The sequence below is a fragment of the Ambystoma mexicanum genome, chromosome 2p, assembly GCF_040938575.1.
Source record: "Ambystoma mexicanum isolate Mex_15411 chromosome 2p, UKY_AmexF1_1, whole genome shotgun sequence".
In the NCBI taxonomy this organism is placed as follows: Eukaryota; Metazoa; Chordata; class Amphibia; order Caudata; family Ambystomatidae; genus Ambystoma; species Ambystoma mexicanum.
The window spans coordinates 301,868,919-301,888,483 of NC_090923.1; the positions used below are offsets into that span (position 1 = coordinate 301,868,919).

The following is a 19,565-nucleotide window of genomic DNA, read 5'->3' on the forward strand; positions in this document are numbered from 1 at the left end:
TTGCATTTTTCTGTCAGACTACAGTATTAGTTACACTGTAAACAGACAATACGTTCTTTCTATTTTTTACGATTGGTTTACAATTTCAATTTTGCAATTTACTCCATTTTAAACCACGTAGTTGGGGCATGAATCCCTGCCACTGAATGAACCAAAAGTTAAAATGCGGGTTGCTCGGATTTGGAAAAACTTTCCAACCTATTCCTCCCAGCCCCTCCTTTACCACTACTAGCCCAAGCATAAATAGAAACAAGGTGGTGTTTATATAATGCTTGCTAACAGTTTTCCACCATTTTGTATATCTGAATAACAGGTTTCATGTCGAGTGCATGATACATCACGAAGAACATAATTCAGACAAATACGTAGACATCTTAATTACGCCTGCATAAATGGCACAAGGCTTCAGAAAAAAACATTTTTGAAATATTTCAAGCACAAAATGTTTTATTTTTCTTCGTAAATATACAATCTCCTGGGGGAGTTAGTGCCTCTGACATTGTCAGTATGCAGGGAAAGGCTACATAACAGGCAAAAGCGTCTGAAGGCAAGATGAAGCACAAGCAGGAAAAGCAATGGTCCGGGCTCATTTTCCATGTTTGTTCAGGAAACAGACAAGAATCGAGAAAAAAAAGATGCCCAAGAGAAAGGAAATCTCTTACTATAAGTACCTTAACCTGGAGGAAATTACATTTTATAATGTAATTATTATCACATTATAAAATGTGATTCGAACTGAAGTGGTGGAATAACAATGTCCAAGGGTACAAACAAATACTTTGATCATTAGAATTCTTGCTAAAGTACATGTACCTATACAATTCACAGCTTGGCAGCACACATCCTCTGTGCCCTTTAGCAGTTTGTGCAAAGGGATCTGGCAGAAGAGAGCTCGAGTAATGTGCCTTCGTTTTTCATTTTTGTACATTTACACACCTGTGCCTATTTTGTTTCCAGGACCCCTTATTCTAATGAAACATTTCATATGCAAGTCCGAACTAAAGCCATTTTGACGTCAAGACGTGATGAAAAATCAGAACCCTGTAAGAAACCTTGGATAATTGAAACCACGCAAAAGAAAGTAAATTGGAGTGCCAACCGAAAGTGCCAATCTATCGCCTTTGCCAAACGCGGACATCTCTCGTGAGTGGTGAAAAAGGTTGTACTCAAATAGAAATTACATTTGTTTTTTAAAATAACACCATTGTGAACATTTGTACTTCCGGAAGGAAAGAAAAAAAAACTGCATGCATTTTTGTGTAAGTGCTAATACTGATATAGTGAAAAATACTCTTGGTGACTAAAGGCTCTGATGTAAACTATTGCAAAGGTGTACACGTCTGGGTGCAGGTTCAGAGATCTAAAACATTTTACTACGTGATTTAACAGAAAAATCACAATAGTTTAAAATAAAAGCAAGCAGTATTGATTGAAATTTGCACACGCTTACCAAAACAAAATCGTGAGCATTTGGTAGTTTAGCAATAGAAAGTCTACAAGGCCCAGCCAATGACAACTCAGTGCAATAAAGAAAAATAGATATCCAACAATATTATACAAAACAAATACTACATAAAAGAATAAAATTTGCATCGTTTGTAAATGCTCTCATTTTCAAGCTATGGTTTTGAATTCTTTGTTGTGCCCAAATAGTTGTTCCAATAACAAACAAAAAAAAAAAAGAATTTAATGGTACATCAATAATGATGCACATCTATCATAGGTTAAAATAAAAGCATTTACGTTAGAAAATAGAGCAGAACATGTCAAATACGTTTAATTGTAAACCATCATATATCTTTTGGTTGCAAATAAAAATAGAAACTCAGCAGACCTCAAAATAAAATAAACTTTTCAAACATTTTTTACATCTTTCCAGCTGGAGCTGGAAGTCAAATTCAAGGCACTGTACTTCTCTGGGTTAACGGTTTCAAAACGGTCAATTCAAGTACATTAATCATAATTTTACAAGTGTAAAACAGTGGACAGACAGATAATAAAGTGTCTTCAGCGATGGAAAAGAAGCAACTATTGCCATAGCAAACAACCTATTCCTGTTGTGAACTCCTTTCACAGTGATTGCTTGATGCAGTGTATGGCTGTGAGTAGTATCAGACCTTGACTATGCGCCCAGCACACACAGAATGGCAACTATTGGCTCAAGCACTCTGTAACAAAACGTCAAGTTGTCTGTCTCTCAAAGGCAGCAAATCTATGTGATGTTCATGTTGGTGCTAGATGGAACAATGGGTGTGTTGGCGGCAGGTTGCTGCAGTGGCGCCGGAAACCTCTGCAAGTCCGCTTTGCTGAAAGTTGGCAACGGTGCAATGTTTTGACTGCCTGCTACGCCTGGTTGTGCTGTTGTACCAGACCACTGTGCTCCATAAACAGCAGTTGGGAAGCCTCCATACTGACATGGCATCGTGTAAGGTGATGCTGTGCCCGAAAGTGTGGTGCCTGGATTAGATGGTGCAACTCCAGTTGCTGACGCAGCCGGTATGGGACATGGGACTGTAGCAATATACTTCTGGACCAAGGCTGCTCCTGAATGGACCTATACAAAAATATTAAAAGTTAAAATTCAATTAAATTCTAATGGTTCAAACAGACACTGCAAATGGTTAAAAACCGGGTCTTCCAAGCGGAATACAATATACAGTACTTCTTGACTTTTTTTTTATAATTTCACGTTGCTTACACTTTTAATCGGAGCATTTAATTCTGTACTGAGCCTCTGCCTATACAGATTACAAGCAGACATTCAAAACAATTAGGGTACGAACTCATGCTGTATTGGTCTAACACGTTTACAGAACAAAGTGTATTGTCCAGCAACATGCTTTATTGTATACTATAAACTAATGTTTAAGACACTTAAACCTCTTTTGAAATCACACAGCACATACCAGTTTACTTCATTAAGCACACATGGCAATAGGAAGAGAATGTGAAAGTGGTATTAAGAAAGAGTTCAAATATCTGCTTTAACAGGCTGTATGTTACAAATGCTACTGAGCAGAACAGGAGCTGCAGGACTTGGCTTCCATACAAAAACGCTACTGCATGACTGAAGTGGCAATGGACTTGTTATTGGTTTGGACGTATTAGCAGCGACAAGTCCTGCAAACAGAAATAGTCTCGCAACTGGTGCTAATTAATGAACCTCCACGTGATTAGGAGTTGTAGTCAGCCCCGGTATGAAATTTGATACATTACATCTGGAGGATATGCTACTGACGAAAATTCCTCACTGTTTCTTAGGAGAGTCAATACCTTCATGCATATGCTGGCAGTATCAGAAGGATTGCACACACGGGGGGGCTATTCTGTTACCTCCAAACACCCAATGTTTTTTTTCTTAAAAAGGAAGGAAGTGTGGAGTGAATTTATGGGACTACGTTGTCCGATCACTCTTCAAACCAGGAATTAAAGTTACCATGTGATTATCGTGAGTTGAAAAAAAGTAGCTAGAACCTTTGACAAGTCACAGTTATTTTACTCTTCTTTAATGTAGAATGATTATGTAAAATACCAAAACAATGCTGTTTCCAGTCTAGCCCTTCCCCTTAAGTTAACTTTGCTTAACACTCCAGGACCCTTTGGAAGAGTGGTCTGTGCTTCTTGGGTCACCACTTGGTGGGTTATCATTAGAACAGATGAGTTGGAGAAGTAGACTGAGAATGTGTTTTATATACTCATCTGCATCATATGAAGACATTTCCCCCTCCCTCGTGAGAAACCACAAATGCCTCACTAGAATCATTAATTTTTGATCCCTATCTTCTGTATATGTTGTAAAAACCTTCAATATTCTACATAAAATGCCAATGTAATACAGCAAACAAGAGGAATATAACCAATAACCTCAAACATGACTGCTGAACTTGGGTACAAATTCTGGATAGAAAATTATATTTAATGATACTAACTACATTAAAGAAGCACCATGTTTTTATACCTTCTACCTATCCCAAAAACAAGTGAATACATGCCTTTGAGAAGTCAAAGTGGCCAACATGCATAATGCAAAGCATGATGGTATCCTATGCGCACCTTGAAACTCTTGACAGCACTAAGGTACTTTCTTTGTTGCCAGTATCGGACCTTCTGGTTACTCAATTTTTCATTACTGTGGGGAGTGACTATCATACCCTTAATTTATTGGGTGGAAAATTGATTTTCCACTATGAGGTTGAAAGTCATTTATAACCCTAAAACGTGAAGACATTTCATAAGTTTAAAACGTTGTGGAAGAAAGGGAATCTTTTTTAAGCATGGGGTCAGATTATGTAGTGTTCTGGCTATTGCAGATCGTTGCTTAATCATGTCATAATTCTTTTTTTAAACAAAACAAATCTTTCCCATCAATCTGAACAAATATTTAAACAGTGTCCAAGTTTTACAATTATTAGTTTTAATTCTATTCAACTTTGAAAAAAGTCATTAACACAGGTGTATGTGGTAACATTTGTTTAAAAAATGTTTTTTATTTGCATCTCTCATGTACAAATTTGCAACAACTGCAACCCACCCCCCGTACACCCCTTTAACCCAACTCCCCCCACTGTCTCCTCCCCTGCCCATTTTGCAGACATTTCAATACCCTTGTGACGAATGTACCACCATATATGCACCAAAGGATGTTACCAATTCAGGCAAGGCCCAATATTCGCAGTTTCTGAGGGCAATACATAACGTTATAGTTTTCAGTCTTTGGAGAATGCAGAATGTTCCCCCTGTAGAGAAGACATCATCAATTCCATCGCTAGAAAGTTCCAAACTTTGGAGAACCATTCTGTGATATGAGAAGGCTCTTTCACTTTCCATTTTTGTGCAATCGCCAGCACTGCACCAATTGCAACATTAAATAGGCCTTCTGCGTTGACTTCAGTTGCTGCCTAAAAACCTTCTCTATCATTACTAGAAGGCATGAGCGTGGAGATCTTGACTTTCAAGAGGGGAACATTTCACTCATATGTTTATTCATTACTTCCAAGTACTGGTTCAACACTGGGCAACTCCACCATACATGTTCCCAATTCCCACCCGTCCACAATCCCTCCAACATTTATCCGTTAATTATGGTTTCATTTTCCCTAAACGAGCCCGAGTATAATGCCATTGCAGCATTAGTTTGTACCAAAACTCTAGTCTGGGCTGATTTGTTGAGTTTGGGAATTGCTTGCCACAGATTTTCCCATTCTAAATCCGAGATCTCTGCCGCCAAAGTTTCCTGCGAGCATCGCCTGTAGCTAGTCGCCTCCTTTGCTATGTCATCCCCCAACAGTTTATGTAGATTCGAGATAAGTGCTCTGACCCCCTGGTTCGAGTGTCACACAATGTTGTAAGGGTGTTAACTCTCTTACAGTCGTGGACTTTACAGGTGGGACAAGAATCCAATGTCTCACCTGGAAATATTGGAATGTAGAGATTTCAGACAGACCAAACTCTTGTTTACAATGTGTAAATGATTTAACCTCCTCCCCCTGAAACATGTCTCCAAGTTTTTTTCATCCTGCCTGTTTCCATTCCTTGAATGCATTAGGCTCTAGACCTGGGTTAAACTGCCGATTAAAGAACAGAGGTGTGAGTAGTGAGGGGTCTGTCGCCCAACTGTGCGTCCAAACTGCTGCGTCTCACGCTTCCTCTACTACACGCTATGAGAAACCTGAATCACTGACTAGTCCCCAGGGATCAGTCATCCAGGTGGCCAGGACACAGCCATCGCTATTGGATCCAGTTCCTGTGGGTGGATCAGTGCGGGTTGATCACCTGGATCAGCACACTGGGAGCAAAGCAAAATGCACGAGGAGGTGGATGTTCCAGGACGGCAATTCAAAAGAAGGAGAAAAGAGGTGAAACCTGAAAGAACAAAAAGGAGATTAGTGTCCTTGCCCCTTTTGACCCTAACCCGCAAAGCCTCTGAAGGGAAGCATAATACCAGGAATGACAGCTAGCGTGTGGTGCAACAGGTTTCAAAGGTGCACGGCAGCCTCCCACCCTGATAATCAAGACGGAGAGAGGTGCTTACTTCCGTGGTACCGTCCTTGGCTTCAGAAACAAGAAACACCAGGGAGTTCAGCTCAGCCGGTGAGTCAGAGGGAGACGATCGCAAACAGGGCTGCGTTGAGCGGAGGTTGCAAATGGCAACATGATATGAATTGAAAGAGTTTGTGAACAAAGAACTTCCGTGTGTTAATGAACGTTTGAGAAGCCAGGGGAAGACCAGCTGCAGAGTAGTCTGCCTTCACGGGGGCGCCTATTGGAAAGACTTTGGTTGGCCCCCTTTCGTTGAACTACAGATACCAGGAGGCCCTGGGAGAGCCCGAAGTAAGAGGTCATACAAGGGTTGAGTAAAATCCCCTGTACCATCGAAAGTCTCTGACCCGTAACCACGAGAATAAATAAGACCTGTGAACTTTGAGGACAAGAATGAACCCGACGGAGGGATGTCTGCAGTGAGTTGATGGTCTGAGCCCGATCGAGGGTGGCTATCGCAAAGAAGCAAGAGAGAAAGGGAAATCCATAATAAATATAAAGCAACTACAAGCCCTAAGAGGCATTGGGGCAAAGGTGAAAACCCGTACAGCCAGAGCCCGGCTGAGGGAAGCGTACAAAAGGAAAGAAGGGAGCAGAGCAATGGTCAGAGTGGTCAGGCTGAGGTTCCCATACACATACTCGCACACTCGAACGTCTCTGACCCAGCAAACAGTGGAAGGCCAAGCGGCTTGAGCCTGACACAGGGAAGTCGAGGCGCAAGACCCACTGAAGAAAGTTTGAGCCCAATGGAGGGGAACCTTTCATGATAATAGGTTTGTGTGAAGCCCGACTGGAGGTTTACAAGGACAGCCTGACTGGGGGCTTCAGAGAAAGCCTGACTAGGGGCTTCAGAGAAAGCCTGACTAGGGGCTGGGACCCAGACTTGGGTAAGAGAAGAAAGCTAAGGGAAGTGAATCCCACCGTATGATACAACCCAAGTGAACTGTGTAGCTGGCATATGTGAACCCGGCTGAGGGATGCCTGCAAAGCAGGGTGAAGCACAATAACCCGTGAACATTGTGTTGACAAGAATGAACCCGGCTGAGGGATGTCCACAGTGGAAGGTTGTTTAAAAAGATATCGAGACTCGTGAATAAGACGGGGGAAATTATTCTGAGTGAAAAGCCGTAATGAACCCAACGGAGGGAGGCTAACATTCGAGAGGATCGGGGCCCAGTACTGGGTCAACACTGGGCAACTCCCCCTTACATGTTCCCAATTCCCCACCCATCCACAATCCCTCCAACATTTATCCGTTAATGATGGTTTTATTTTCCCTAAACTAGCCAGAGTATAATGCCATTGCAGCATTAGTTTGTACCAAAACGCTCTAGTCTGGATTGATTTGGTGAGTTTGTCCCAGTCTATATGCAAGATCTCTGTCCCCAATGTTTCCAGCCAGCGTTGCTGTAGCTAGTCACCTCCTTAGCTATGCCATCCCCCTTCAGTTTATGTAGATACGAGATAAGGGATATGACCACTGGATCGAGTATCACCTCTTTAACTGCGCTTCTATTTTGCTCACGAATGTGGGATAATTAGCTGCATATAAACCTTTAAGTGTTATTACTACCCCAAGTAATTTATATCCCCTCTCGCGCCCAACCAAGTTGCGTGTGTGCCCATAGGTCCTTTATTTCTGATGGTGAGAGGCATATGTTTAAGATCTCAGATTTAGCTACATTGATCTTTAGACCTGCCACCCCACCAATAATCTCCAGTTCCTGAGTGGCTGCCTGCATAGTGTTAAATGTATCTGCTACCACAAGTAACATGTCGTCGGCATAGGCCATAATTTTATGACATATACTGCCAAAATGTATCCCTTTTATTCCCTCTGTCTGCCTAAACTTGGCCAATAAACGTTATAAATGACGTGCATACAGCAAGGGTGACGGAGGGCACCCTTGTTTGGTTCCCCGTTGTAAATATATAAGGGGAGATATGTGGCCATTTATTAATAATCGTGCAGTTGGATTTTTAGAATGGGCCTTAATCAGCCCAATAAACTTTGGTCCGAATCCCATCCTAGTCAAGGTTAAAAAAAGAAAACCATTCCACACAGTCAAAAGCTTTTTCCGTGTCTATGTAGACGAGGACTGCAGGAATCTGTTTTTCTACTTTCTCTAGAATATGACACTCTACAGAGATTGTTGTGCGCCTGAGTTTTATAAAGCCCGTTTGGTCTGGGTGTATGAGTGTGGGCATAAGGTCAACTAACCGTGGCCAAGACCTTAGCAAAAACATTTGCATCAATATTAATTAAGGCTATTGGGCGATATGACCCACAATTAGTTGGATCTTTTCCAGGTTTGGGGAAGAGGATTATGTTTGCCTCATCGATGGAAGTAATTTGGCCTGTGTGTGTAAAGGAATTGTATAATTTGGTCAGTATGGGGGCTAATAAATTACTGAATCTTTTGTAAAACCTGGCTGGGTAACCTTCTGGGCCTGGCAACCTATTTAAGGGAAGCTCCCGGATAACCAGAAGTACCCCCTCCTGTGTTATGGCCGCTTCAAGTGCCTGAGTATTTTATGACGTGCGCTGAGGAAGAGTGACCAACTCTAGATATTCTTTTTTGTAAGAGTAATACCGGAGCATCAGATTTATAAAGATTAGAATAAAAGGAGTGGAACTGTGAAAGAATGTTTATGGTTTCTGACATAGTCTCCCCAAAGGGCAGTTTAATCTGTCGTATAATCCTTGATGCTGCTCGCTGACGCAGCTAAAATGATAGGACGGTCCATTTTGTTTTAAGAAGAGAAGGGCTTTCTCCATTTTCTTAGCAATAAGGTGGTTTAATCTGCCAGCCGCTGCCCTCAACTCTTTCAGAATCAACAGACCCAAATTAGTTTCAATCTTCTTTAAAATTAGGGCTAATTCCCCTTCTAATTCCAATTCTAGAGCCATACTCTGCTTGCTCTGCCTCCGCTATGAGAAAACCTCTCAATGTCGCTTTAAACTCATTTCAGATAATATTCGACGACGTCTCACCCTCTCGGTTTTGATCGAAGTATTCCCTTATTTGCTCTGCAATTTCTCCCCCGACCACTGGATCTTGTACTAGCGTTAGTGGGACTCTCCAAGACCAAAGTTTTTCTTTCTCTTTTGCAATATTAAGATCTAACGTGATCAGAGCGTAATCTGAAAGAGTAATAGTGTGGGTCATAATTTGTGTGATTGCGCCTAAAAGTGGGGCGGAGATCCATGCATAATCTATCCGGGAGAATAACTGATGTGCGTGAGAGTAGTAGGTATATCCCTTCGCTTCCTCCCTTAAGGTAAGCCAAACATCCACCATAGATAGATCTGCAAATTGCTTTAGCACCGCCACCAATGGGGAGGCTGCAACATATCGAGTCAACCTACTGCAGTCCCGATCCGGATCCCACGCCATATTAAAGTCACCCAGTATCAGTAATTCTCCTTCCATGAAAGATTCCAGTTGCCCCATAACGTGTTTAAAAAAGCCATCCTGGCCCGTGTTTGGGGCATATATTGAGCCTACCGTTAATTTAACAGCCACAAGCTTTAGAATAGCAAATACATTTCTGCCCTCCTTTTGAATCTTGGTGCGGACAACTTGGAACTCTAACCCATGCTTTATCGCTATTGGCACACCTGCAACCTTGCCTTCTGCAGTCACCTGTAATATGATCGGATATTGATGTAGATTAAGTTTACCTTTATCCACATTTCGGATACGTGTTTCTTGGAGAGCCACCAAATCCAGTTGGTGGCGCCTCAAGAAAGACTCAACTTTCCTTTACTTCTGCAGGGTAGTAAGCGCCCTTACATTCTATGATAAACACTTGAGTTACACTCTGTATTTTCCCTACCCCTTGGAGTAGATACATTTGGGGACATTTCTATCACAGCAACATGACATTTCTTCTGCAAAATGGCTGACCCCCCCCTCCCTTTCTAACCCCTAAAGGTCCCTACCAACCTTTTTAATCTCCCCCACCTCTCCCAGCCCACATCCCATCCATTGAACAGTTCCCCGGTGTGAGACACAGTACCTATTGCATCCCAGGGCCAGCACCCCCGGCTGCGAATCACCCTTTGTCCCAGGGTTATGTGCAGAGAGTCCTAGCTCCCACATCTGTTACCTGAACAGATAGAATACAAGATGTCGCTGTCCATCAAGCTGCTTATCGAGTTTACTTTAACCAAGTCTGTGTTTCTTGAATAAAGTTATTAAAACAGCGATCTCGGCATCCTACAAAGTGCCTGATTTGTGGGTTGGGCTTCTAAATCGAGCTCTCCGGTCTTCCTTTTGCGGGCCCTTGCGATTCCTCTTTTGTCGGTCTATAGAGGTCCATTCCCTTGCCTTAAAAAGCGATGCTTGTGGCTCCAATGTAGCATGGGCCCCTACAGAGAGCCCCACCGGGGTATCTTCCTCGATATGTAGTAGTGCCATACCTGACTCCCTAGATGAAATCCTTTGTGCTCGCCATCCAAATTGAAGAGTAGACCAAAGGGAAAAGTCCATCTGTACCTTATACCTCGTGCCTGAAGAGATTTTACTACTGCATACATATCCTGGCGTTTTTGAACTGTCAACCTGGACAGATCCTGGTATAGTTGGATCTCTGCCCCATTGTGTGTGATCGTGGCTGCAGTTCTCACATCCCTTAATATATGTTCCTTTTGTGGATAGAGTGCACAAGCTGCCAGCACGCCTCGGTGGGGCGTACCTGGTTCCGACGTCTTGGGTTCCGCCCTATGAAACATATCCAGGAGAATGTTAGTGGGCTCATTTTCTGTTATGAGATCTGCAAATATACAAGTGACTGTTTCTTTCAATTCTGTGTCTGACACAGTCTGGAAGGTCTTTATTCGGATATTGGAACACCGTGAGCGGTTCTCAAGGTCTTCATATTGCAGTTCCAGGTTGAGTGTCATTCTTAACAATTCTTCCAGGGTGATGTCAGATTGCTTACTCCCTTCCGCAGTTCCTAAAAAGCTCACTCATTGATATTTACCCTTTCTGCCAGAGTAGATATTTCTTTGCTGAAATCTGCATTCAGAGGTGAAAATAGAAAGCTGCAACTGGAAGGAGGCAAATTTGCCTTGGAATGCTTGGAAGCTTTTAATGAAATCATCCTTGGATGCCGCCATATCAGATACACCCAGTGGTTTTTCCGGCAAAACTTGCGGTTTTCGTTTGGTTAGGGACTCTGGCGGACTTTTGTTTTTTGCCCAGACCGAATCCAAGGATTTTAGCTGTTTCTGCTGAGAATCCGTTTGTCCCAGTTCAGTAAGCTTCTTTCTGCTGCTGGACGCAAGTTATTAATAATTGGCTATATAGGATTTTCTTTCTGTGGGAGTAAGCCACCCTTTATTTCGCTGTATGCTTAACTGGTCCCAAGGAACAAATACTGAAGCCCATATTACTGAACCTCCTGGAGATGGAAGTGAGCTCCAAGAATACTTTCACTACCATGTATTGCTGGATGTCACTTTCCGCTTTGGCAATTTCTCTTCCTGTTTATTTCTCCCCTGAAACGCTGTAGTGTTTTAAAGCTAACACTTGTCTGACAAATGGATAGAAATCCGTAAAACAATCTGCAGTTTATGGCGAGTAATGTTCAACCTGCACCAAGGCAGGGTATATCTTCCTTGTAGTCCCTACGCCATACAGATTGCACTGAGTTGCAGAGTTGCAGTGACACATCTTCCCCGCACGTGTTGTCAGTATCCTGTCTGGGACCCCGCCTTGGCAACTCACTACGTGTTTGAAGTGGCATACCACAGGCCTGCCACAGCCCCGGATGGCAGTTTCTGGGGGCCGTGTTATCGGTCTACCTCCAAAGACCATCTAAGCGCAGAGGTGGTTAAGGCGTGTCTCTCGTTCGCCGCATTTCTGCCGTGTCTAATCCACTGCCATCAAGCGTTGATATTGGGGTGAGGGGTTGCTGCAGACCTTCACCAATGTTGTTATGGGTCGAGGGGGGCCGCCATGCCCACTGCGTCTTGACTTGGAAACATTATTCGGACGGAGCGATCACCTGCACGTCCTTCCTATGTGGCAGCCATCTTGGAATTCATGTGATAACCTTTTGACTAGCATTAGAAATGTTAAAACTCTCAAACACTATGATGGAGGCAACAATTCCAACGTAAATAATTCTAACACTTTTTTTGCCAATTCTACTATTTCAGAATATCCTACATTTGAGCCTTTTAGCAAAAAAATCTTTTTAAAACTCATAAATCGAAAAGCCCCAAATATTCAAAACATTCTAAAATATTCAAAACAAAGCCAACATTTTAATAAATCTAAACGAAGAATTGGTTTAAAACTTGAAATTGTTATTTGATGAACAGAATACACAGTCATGTTTTATCAGCCACTATTTAATATACTCTGATACTGACTTGATCTTCCTGAAAAGTTTCCATGTTCTTATTTTATTAATTCTTGAATTATGAATGAGATGGGAGGCTGGGGGGAAATACAGCAGCAGAAAAGAGATGAGGGGCTGGACAGAAAACAACTTAATGGATTAAGATGTAGCACATTTTGAATGAGAAGTTCTAGTTCAGACTGAGAAAATGGGACAAAAGCCTGCTCCCCTAGGGTCAAAACGAACTTGGAAATGTATACAGTAAAATAAATAGTGCATTACAGTTATCTTTGGATATAGTGGTGGAAATTATGATCGCCTTTAGAACCATTAATGTTAGGTATTGACCAATCGAACCAGAAAAGCCAACAGTTTTGCCTTTTGGTATTAGGGTAGGCATTAGCCAGACACTCATATTCCGTGACACTGTCACCATTTGCCAAATATTGCCACCTTATGTCAGGGAACACCATAATTTGGCATGGTAATGCCATAATATGACCAGATACACATTATGTGACACCTTATATAGTAGCTGTTGCTATTGTACCAGGCATTGCCATCATATGCTCAGGTACAAACATTGTTGCCAGTTCTTCCATTGAAATATACTTGCACCATTGCAAATCTGAATGCATCATGTGTGCGTGATGCTTTAAAATGATGCCCATCGTTTTATATGGGATTGACCGACAATTCCTCATTAAATATTTTTTGATATCCATTACCAGACAATGTAAATGTTAAAATAACGTGTTCACCATGTTAGTATAGGCGGTAGGACTTTCAGCAACACACCTCTGGACCTTGCTACAGTAGACAACCACCTCATCTTTTGTAGACCCCTTGAGACATGTGTTTTACCACAGGTAGCTCCTCCGGCAATAGTTATTTTTTGGGTGCGTTTCTCACTACGGTGTTCCCCTAAAGTAGAGCACCAAGAAAAACATAAAAACAACCATCGACCAAGAACCACCCTTTAATAAATACAAGAACATCGACCCTGTGGATGTGAAATCATTTTTATTGGAATAGCCAAAATGTAGAACACATCTATAGCTGGTAAATATTTAAATTAGCTTTCGTGCCCAATCATTCAGACTAAAAAATGTATAGCTTAAAAGTCGTCTGGTTTTGCTCTCCATATAGCTTTACACTGACAGAGTGAGTGCATCCAAACTGAGACTCCCCTAGGCCAGGCCTGCCTGTCTGTCAAGGGATGGTGAGGCTTGAGACTTAGAAAATGCCATTTCTCCATAGCAGCACATTTCCAGACTTCTTACTAGCCCCATACTCTAAGCAGTCTCCAGCTACACATTTGCTTTGTTGCTGCATTCACTGTTCTGTGCTTCTAGCCATTTCCATGTATACCTTTTGTTTTAACGCCCTTCTGCTTGGTTCAATTTTCCAGTCTTATAGTTACGGACTATCCCTTTAAGAGTACGAAACTTTTGTGAAATGTTCATGGCACGGCTGTATGGAATGGCTGACAAAAGAGAGGGCCGTATTTAGGGCGACCTTAACAACGCAGTAAAGCCTAGTATTATAATGGTTTCAAGCAAGAGCTTTGACACCAAATTAGCATGGTGCAAGAAGTGGTTTTCCTTTAAGCCAACAGTAGGTTCAGTGTCGGCATTAGAATCTAGTATCCTGCGCGTCAAGTGTTTGGATACCGTTCGAATGGGGAAAAATAAACGGACTGAAAGGGTTACATTTTTTTTACTTTAATTGGAACTAACTCAGGGAGACTTCTAAAACGATTATGCACATTGTATTACTTATATACGCTATACAACTAGAATAGCTTAAAATGCATGCATTTATATCCAAAGAACATTGTTTGCATCCTACATATTGTGAGGGTGTAGAAGTAACAGACCGACAGAGGTGGCATGTATTTGGTTGTAAACTTTTATTATAGGACAAATAAAAGAAAACCCTATCTGGCCCTAGGTCTAAGAAGGGTTTCCCTGCCTCAATACTGAGTTAGCTGCGTCAGGATGTCAGTCCAAAGCAAAAGGTCCACGTCCTGTGTCCAAAACCTACTTCCATCCATTAAGCTATAAACTTTAAAAAAAACAGCATGGTCTTCTTGGTCCAGAAGAATGACTCCCTTCTTCTGGACGGTACGCCAAAGGTCACTTCTGGAGGATGCAAACAAAAATAGTCTTCTCCAAGGATATAAATCAAAAGTCTCAAAAGGTTTGAGTTGGATTCCAGCCAAGCATCTAAAACATAGGTCTTGTATCTTCACAGTGTTAGGGGGATGTCTCCCTCCTCCTGACCTTTCTTGTAGTGTCTTAATGGTTCTCACAATGCCAGGACAAGTGTTTTTCTTCTCCTGGCCATTATCAGACATTTCACATCACCAAGAGAACATTTCCCTCCTCTTGGCTCCTTCCACAATGTTCATCAAGAACAAGGGTGCGTCTCCCTTCCCCTGGCCTTTTTGCGTTTGCATTTTGCGATCAATCAAAAATCAATGCACACCAATAAGTGATAAATGTTCTTCAATGACAATCAATACTTTAAAAAAATTCATGTGTGCAGGAGAGGAATACCGGCCCTGACACAAAGCCCTAACATAAAATTTTGAAAATGAGTGTCCAAACTGTGGACACTCCCGTTCCCCCTGCACACCTCAATGCTGAAAAACAGCCTCATCCTTAGTGCCTTAGTGTCTTCATACACACAATACATAATTGTAATGCATTAGCAATAAAAAACCAAACAACAAGTTTGTACATTTCATGGCAATCTTCCAATCATCTTAATATACCATATCCTTTCACATAGTCAAATATAAGTCCTTCATGCTCTACGCGTTTTGAGGTAAGAAGCCCCTTCTTCAGAAGCACACCGCTGCGAATACAAAACATATACGAGGACCAGTTTCCAAATTATACAATTTAACACTTATTTACACAATATGCGGTCCATCACAATTTTTATAATCTCTGTGCCACTGGGTTTTCACACTGTATATTACTGTATACCCAATCGACCCGATTTAGGATTTTCGCCCCAGATTCACCAAATCCACCATAACTTCTGACTATTTAGACATATACATCGTGATTATTCATGAATATACCTGTGTTCCTGTGTAACCATGGCTCCCTTTGGTCTAATAGACACCTGTGTGTTAGTTGCATATGATTAACCCAACTTGTGATCACCACAAAAGGTGGCGTTTCAAAATATTGTTCCTTGCCGACCTCACTGCTTCAAATACAATTCTAGCACCAGTATTCCTTATGGGGGAGACCTAGCTACAAAAACAGACACATGGTTAAATTATGTACTGATAGATTCCGATCACATTCTCCTGTGCGCAACTCACTGCTCTACCAAAGAGTCTTACCTATTTATTAGGAATTAGGTTCCCCTCCAGTTACAATCTTGGGTATGCGCTGATTCTCCATGTATGAACGCGCATTCAACTTCTGCTAAATCTCCTCTGAAAACCTGGCTGTGTTATTCTATGATAAAACGTGAAAAGTTCTGTAAATTCTAGTGGTTGCGACTGCTGCTGGTCGCGTAGCCAAGTATATCCTGCTCTTAATAAACAATACACCCGTATATGCACATGGTCTGCCTTCCCAGATCTTACCTAAGCTCCTCCAAATTCCATAAGTATGCACTGTCTACGTGTCCACCAGGGTCGCACATTCCTTTCTTGATCACTAACCCATATAGAAAACACGGGAAACACTGCGTCTCACTCAATCATGTGACTCCGCACGTACTGGTCATGTGCATCTCCTGATGCTCCTTGTTTCTCATTGTTCGTGATCTGGCGTTTTCTGCACCTATCCTACTGCCATGTTGGTATGGGTTATGTCACCGTGGTAAAGAACCACTCTGTGTTGATCCTTAAAGTTGATGAAATGACGTGACTGACTCATAGGTCGAGGTTCTTAACACCAATTCAAATGATGAATATTAATGTAAACGTTTAAACATGTATATCAAATCACATACCTGTCATAACACTTCCATTCTAAATCTAATTAAGCATATATGACTCTCATACAAGTGTATCTATATCCACGTTCTTTCACCCAATGTGTACTCGAGTACTCCTAAAGTTACCTCAAACACAAAAAGGAACCTATCCAGTATTCCTAATATAATTAATCTATAGTTAACTAAGTGATGTCTTCTTGGGGTTTTCAAATCTGCTCCCCCACTAACTTACCATCCACTCTGTACTTGTGTACAACTTAAGAAATATGCGACCGTATTTGTGATGCAACTTAGGAACAGCAGGAAAATAGTGTCACCATGATTGTTATCTTGTAAATCCCTTCCAAAGCACAATTATAATATATAAACATTCACATTTACAGGGTAATCCTATACCCAGTGACATGTAGATATTCCACATTGTATGTACAATTCATCTTGTGTCCAAGATGGTTAAAACGTAGGTCAAATAAAACAGTTCACAATGTACTCAATATCGCCAGTGTTCACAGTCTACCTGGTTCACTACCCTGCCAGGCACTGTGACTATGATGATCATGGAGGCAACTCATTATTGGGGGTGGGTCCCAGACCCTTTTTAGTTTTTTTTGTTCCTAAAGAGTTCTACCCGGTTCACTAACCTACCAGGTATTTCACTTTGTTGGGTCACAGACCCTTCCTATTGGTTTCTTTCTACTTCGTGGGTCCCAGAACCCTTCATGCATTGGTTTCTTCTCATACTTTCGGGCACAGACCCCTTGGGTATAGGTTTCTCAGGTCCCAGACTCCTTTTATATAGGTTGCTCTCTCTCTCTGCCTCACTCATCCCTCTCGTCTCTTCCGGTTGCCCATGAGCTTAAGTTCCCCTCTTTGGAGTCTCCAGACCGTCCCAGGGACATTGGCGTCTCCGCAGTGGTTCCCTGTTGATCTCTGGCCTCTTCGGATCGTCCCAGGAACTGCAGCGACCCTGCAGTACCTACCGGCTGTTAGGCTGTGCAGCCTAGGCAGATCCCTTGCTCCAGACTTCTCACACGGCTGGCCCAATAGGAGGTCTAACAATCAGACCATTCAGTAGAGGTGCTCTTTATGCTTCCACACTTCTTCCTCATCCCATTACTGATCTTGAGGACTCCCAGTGAGTCAGTTGGTCTGTCCCTCATGTCGGTACCTAAGGAATATAAGGCCCTTGAGGAGTCCACACTCTTGTTCGTCTCAGTACTTCCTACATGGCTGGTATGGTTTCAGGGGGATAACTCAGCGGCAATGTGCTCGCCTTGGAAGCAAGATGACACAGAGCAACACAGGTTCGATCCCGGGTCTGCGCTTAGAAACCTCTGGGTATTAAACATGTTATAAATAACCTATCATACATATGTAAAAAGGTACACTAGGGAAAGTACTGGTGGGAGGGGCGACAAAGGTGTGCTAGGGCTAGATAGGCTATCGGGATAGCATATTCTCCCCAGGTCACCACTAATCCCATAGTGAGCTTCTCTACCTATGAGTACAACCCGCTGAGTACCACCCCCACAGGGGGACTATTGGGTAGCAGCCTCACCTCCCTGGTCTCAATGGAAGCTGCTCTCCCTAGGGACGAAGTGGCAACATCTGGGGGTTCATCACAATATGTAAACGGTGCTACATGTCCTTTTCGGTCACATGTTGACCAGAAAGTATTGCTTCATAAGGTCAATACAGCACACCCTTTCATAATTCACCAATGCCTGTTTCACAAAATCTGACACTAAGTTTTCCTTTCAAGCTTACACTGAAGCCAAAGAGGTTGGATTTACCGTTACTGGTTTTCCATTCTGCTACACTGAACTGAACAATTTACTTTTCTTTAGCTTGTTCATTGAGCTATAACTGTTAAACGAGCAAGCAAAGTCAAGTCCCACTTCTGCAGCAATTAAATTAGATTTGAGCAAATCAATTTAACATGACAATGGAAAAGTAGATCATCCCCAACTAAAAGCTGCCTCCCTTATCTATGGAGATCACCACTTTCTTTGAAGCTTTAGGAAAACAAAAAATCCATTGTGGAGAAGGTGGTAGGACTTATCAAACATTTGGGCTGACCAGTAATATAAGTTTGAGTTATCAGAGAAGCAACCTTTGAGTATAATGGCTGTGCCCTTTTACAGTCGATGTGGGCCGTGGCCACTGTTTGAGAGTTCTACCCAGAGTTGCATGGCACCAATACTTTGAAAACCATTGCTTGCTAAGGTTTTAGGATACTTGTCCTCCCTTAGCTTCAGTGGGATCGCATAGCCCGGAGTGTGAACTAGTGGAGTAATACATCCAGGTGAGAATTGTGGGATATATTTACCCACTCAGCAGTACTTCCCCCACATCACCAAGCTGTGCATCTACAGTCACCAGCAAAATGGCTGCGCTGGCTACTGTGAGCTCCATGGCCTGAAAACTGCATTTTGCAGCGACAAAACGATGGCTGCACCATTTTGCCAAGCACATATTGGGCAGGATGGAACGAGGGGGCACACTGAGGGAGTTTGCCAGTGTGTTCTTACATATACAAAAGAAATAGAATGAAAAAGCAGCGCTGCTCTGCTGCCAGCCCCAAAGTCCCCATTGAAAAGGGGGGTATTTTACCTTAAAATTATGCTGCTCTGATGCTATTTTTATCTGTTCTTCCTCAAACTACTGTTATTAATAAGGCCCTGCCATGCCCATTCATATCCCCATTGTGCTTCCGCAAAACCAAGTATGACCCCTGAATGACAGGCTCTGTCAAGCCAAATCTGAAAAAGGCCCAAAGAAACTTCATTTTCCGCTGTACGAGAAACGCTTAACTTTTTAAGTTACAAAGTGTCAATGATAAGTGATTCAAAGAAACTCCAGCTCTGGGCTATGTCAATTTCAGTGCATGGGTGGTTCAAATCAACTACTGCCTACAAGAAAATAACTATGGCTGCAAATCAGTGTGGGAATCCAGATGGAAAGTCAAAAAACGTATTTGAAAGCGAAGTGCTAGCAGCTTGCACCACATGTGTAAAAATGGGCTTTGCAAACTAAAGAAGAAAAATGTTTGTTTGAGAGTACTATGTTGAACAAAAACTTCTTCTTGCCTAGCAATGTGAAAGGGGATGGTACTGTGAAAATACAATGTATGAAATGGTTCTATTTAGCAGGTTTTCTTCTAATTCAGAATAAAAATAAAAGTAATTAAATCAAACTTCAGT

At 42.1% G+C, this 19,565-nt stretch overlaps 1 protein-coding gene across 11 annotated transcripts in view; it reads right to left on the reverse strand.

Moving 5' to 3' along the window:
• Positions 1-427: 427 nt before the first annotated feature.
• WNK2 (WNK lysine deficient protein kinase 2) overlaps positions 428-19,565 on the reverse strand; it is a 1,473,871-nt gene continuing 1,454,733 nt past the window's right edge. For 8 of the 11 annotated variants that reach the window (XM_069643592.1, XM_069643590.1, XM_069643588.1 and 5 more), the window contains one exon: positions 428-2,554. In XM_069643592.1, coding sequence (XP_069499693.1) covers positions 2,213-2,554 — 342 coding nt within the window. In that variant the 3' untranslated portion in view covers positions 428-2,212. The remainder of the gene's footprint in view (positions 2,555-19,565) is intronic. The other 3 variants (XM_069643598.1, XM_069643597.1, XM_069643596.1) reach the window with 1 other exon arrangement.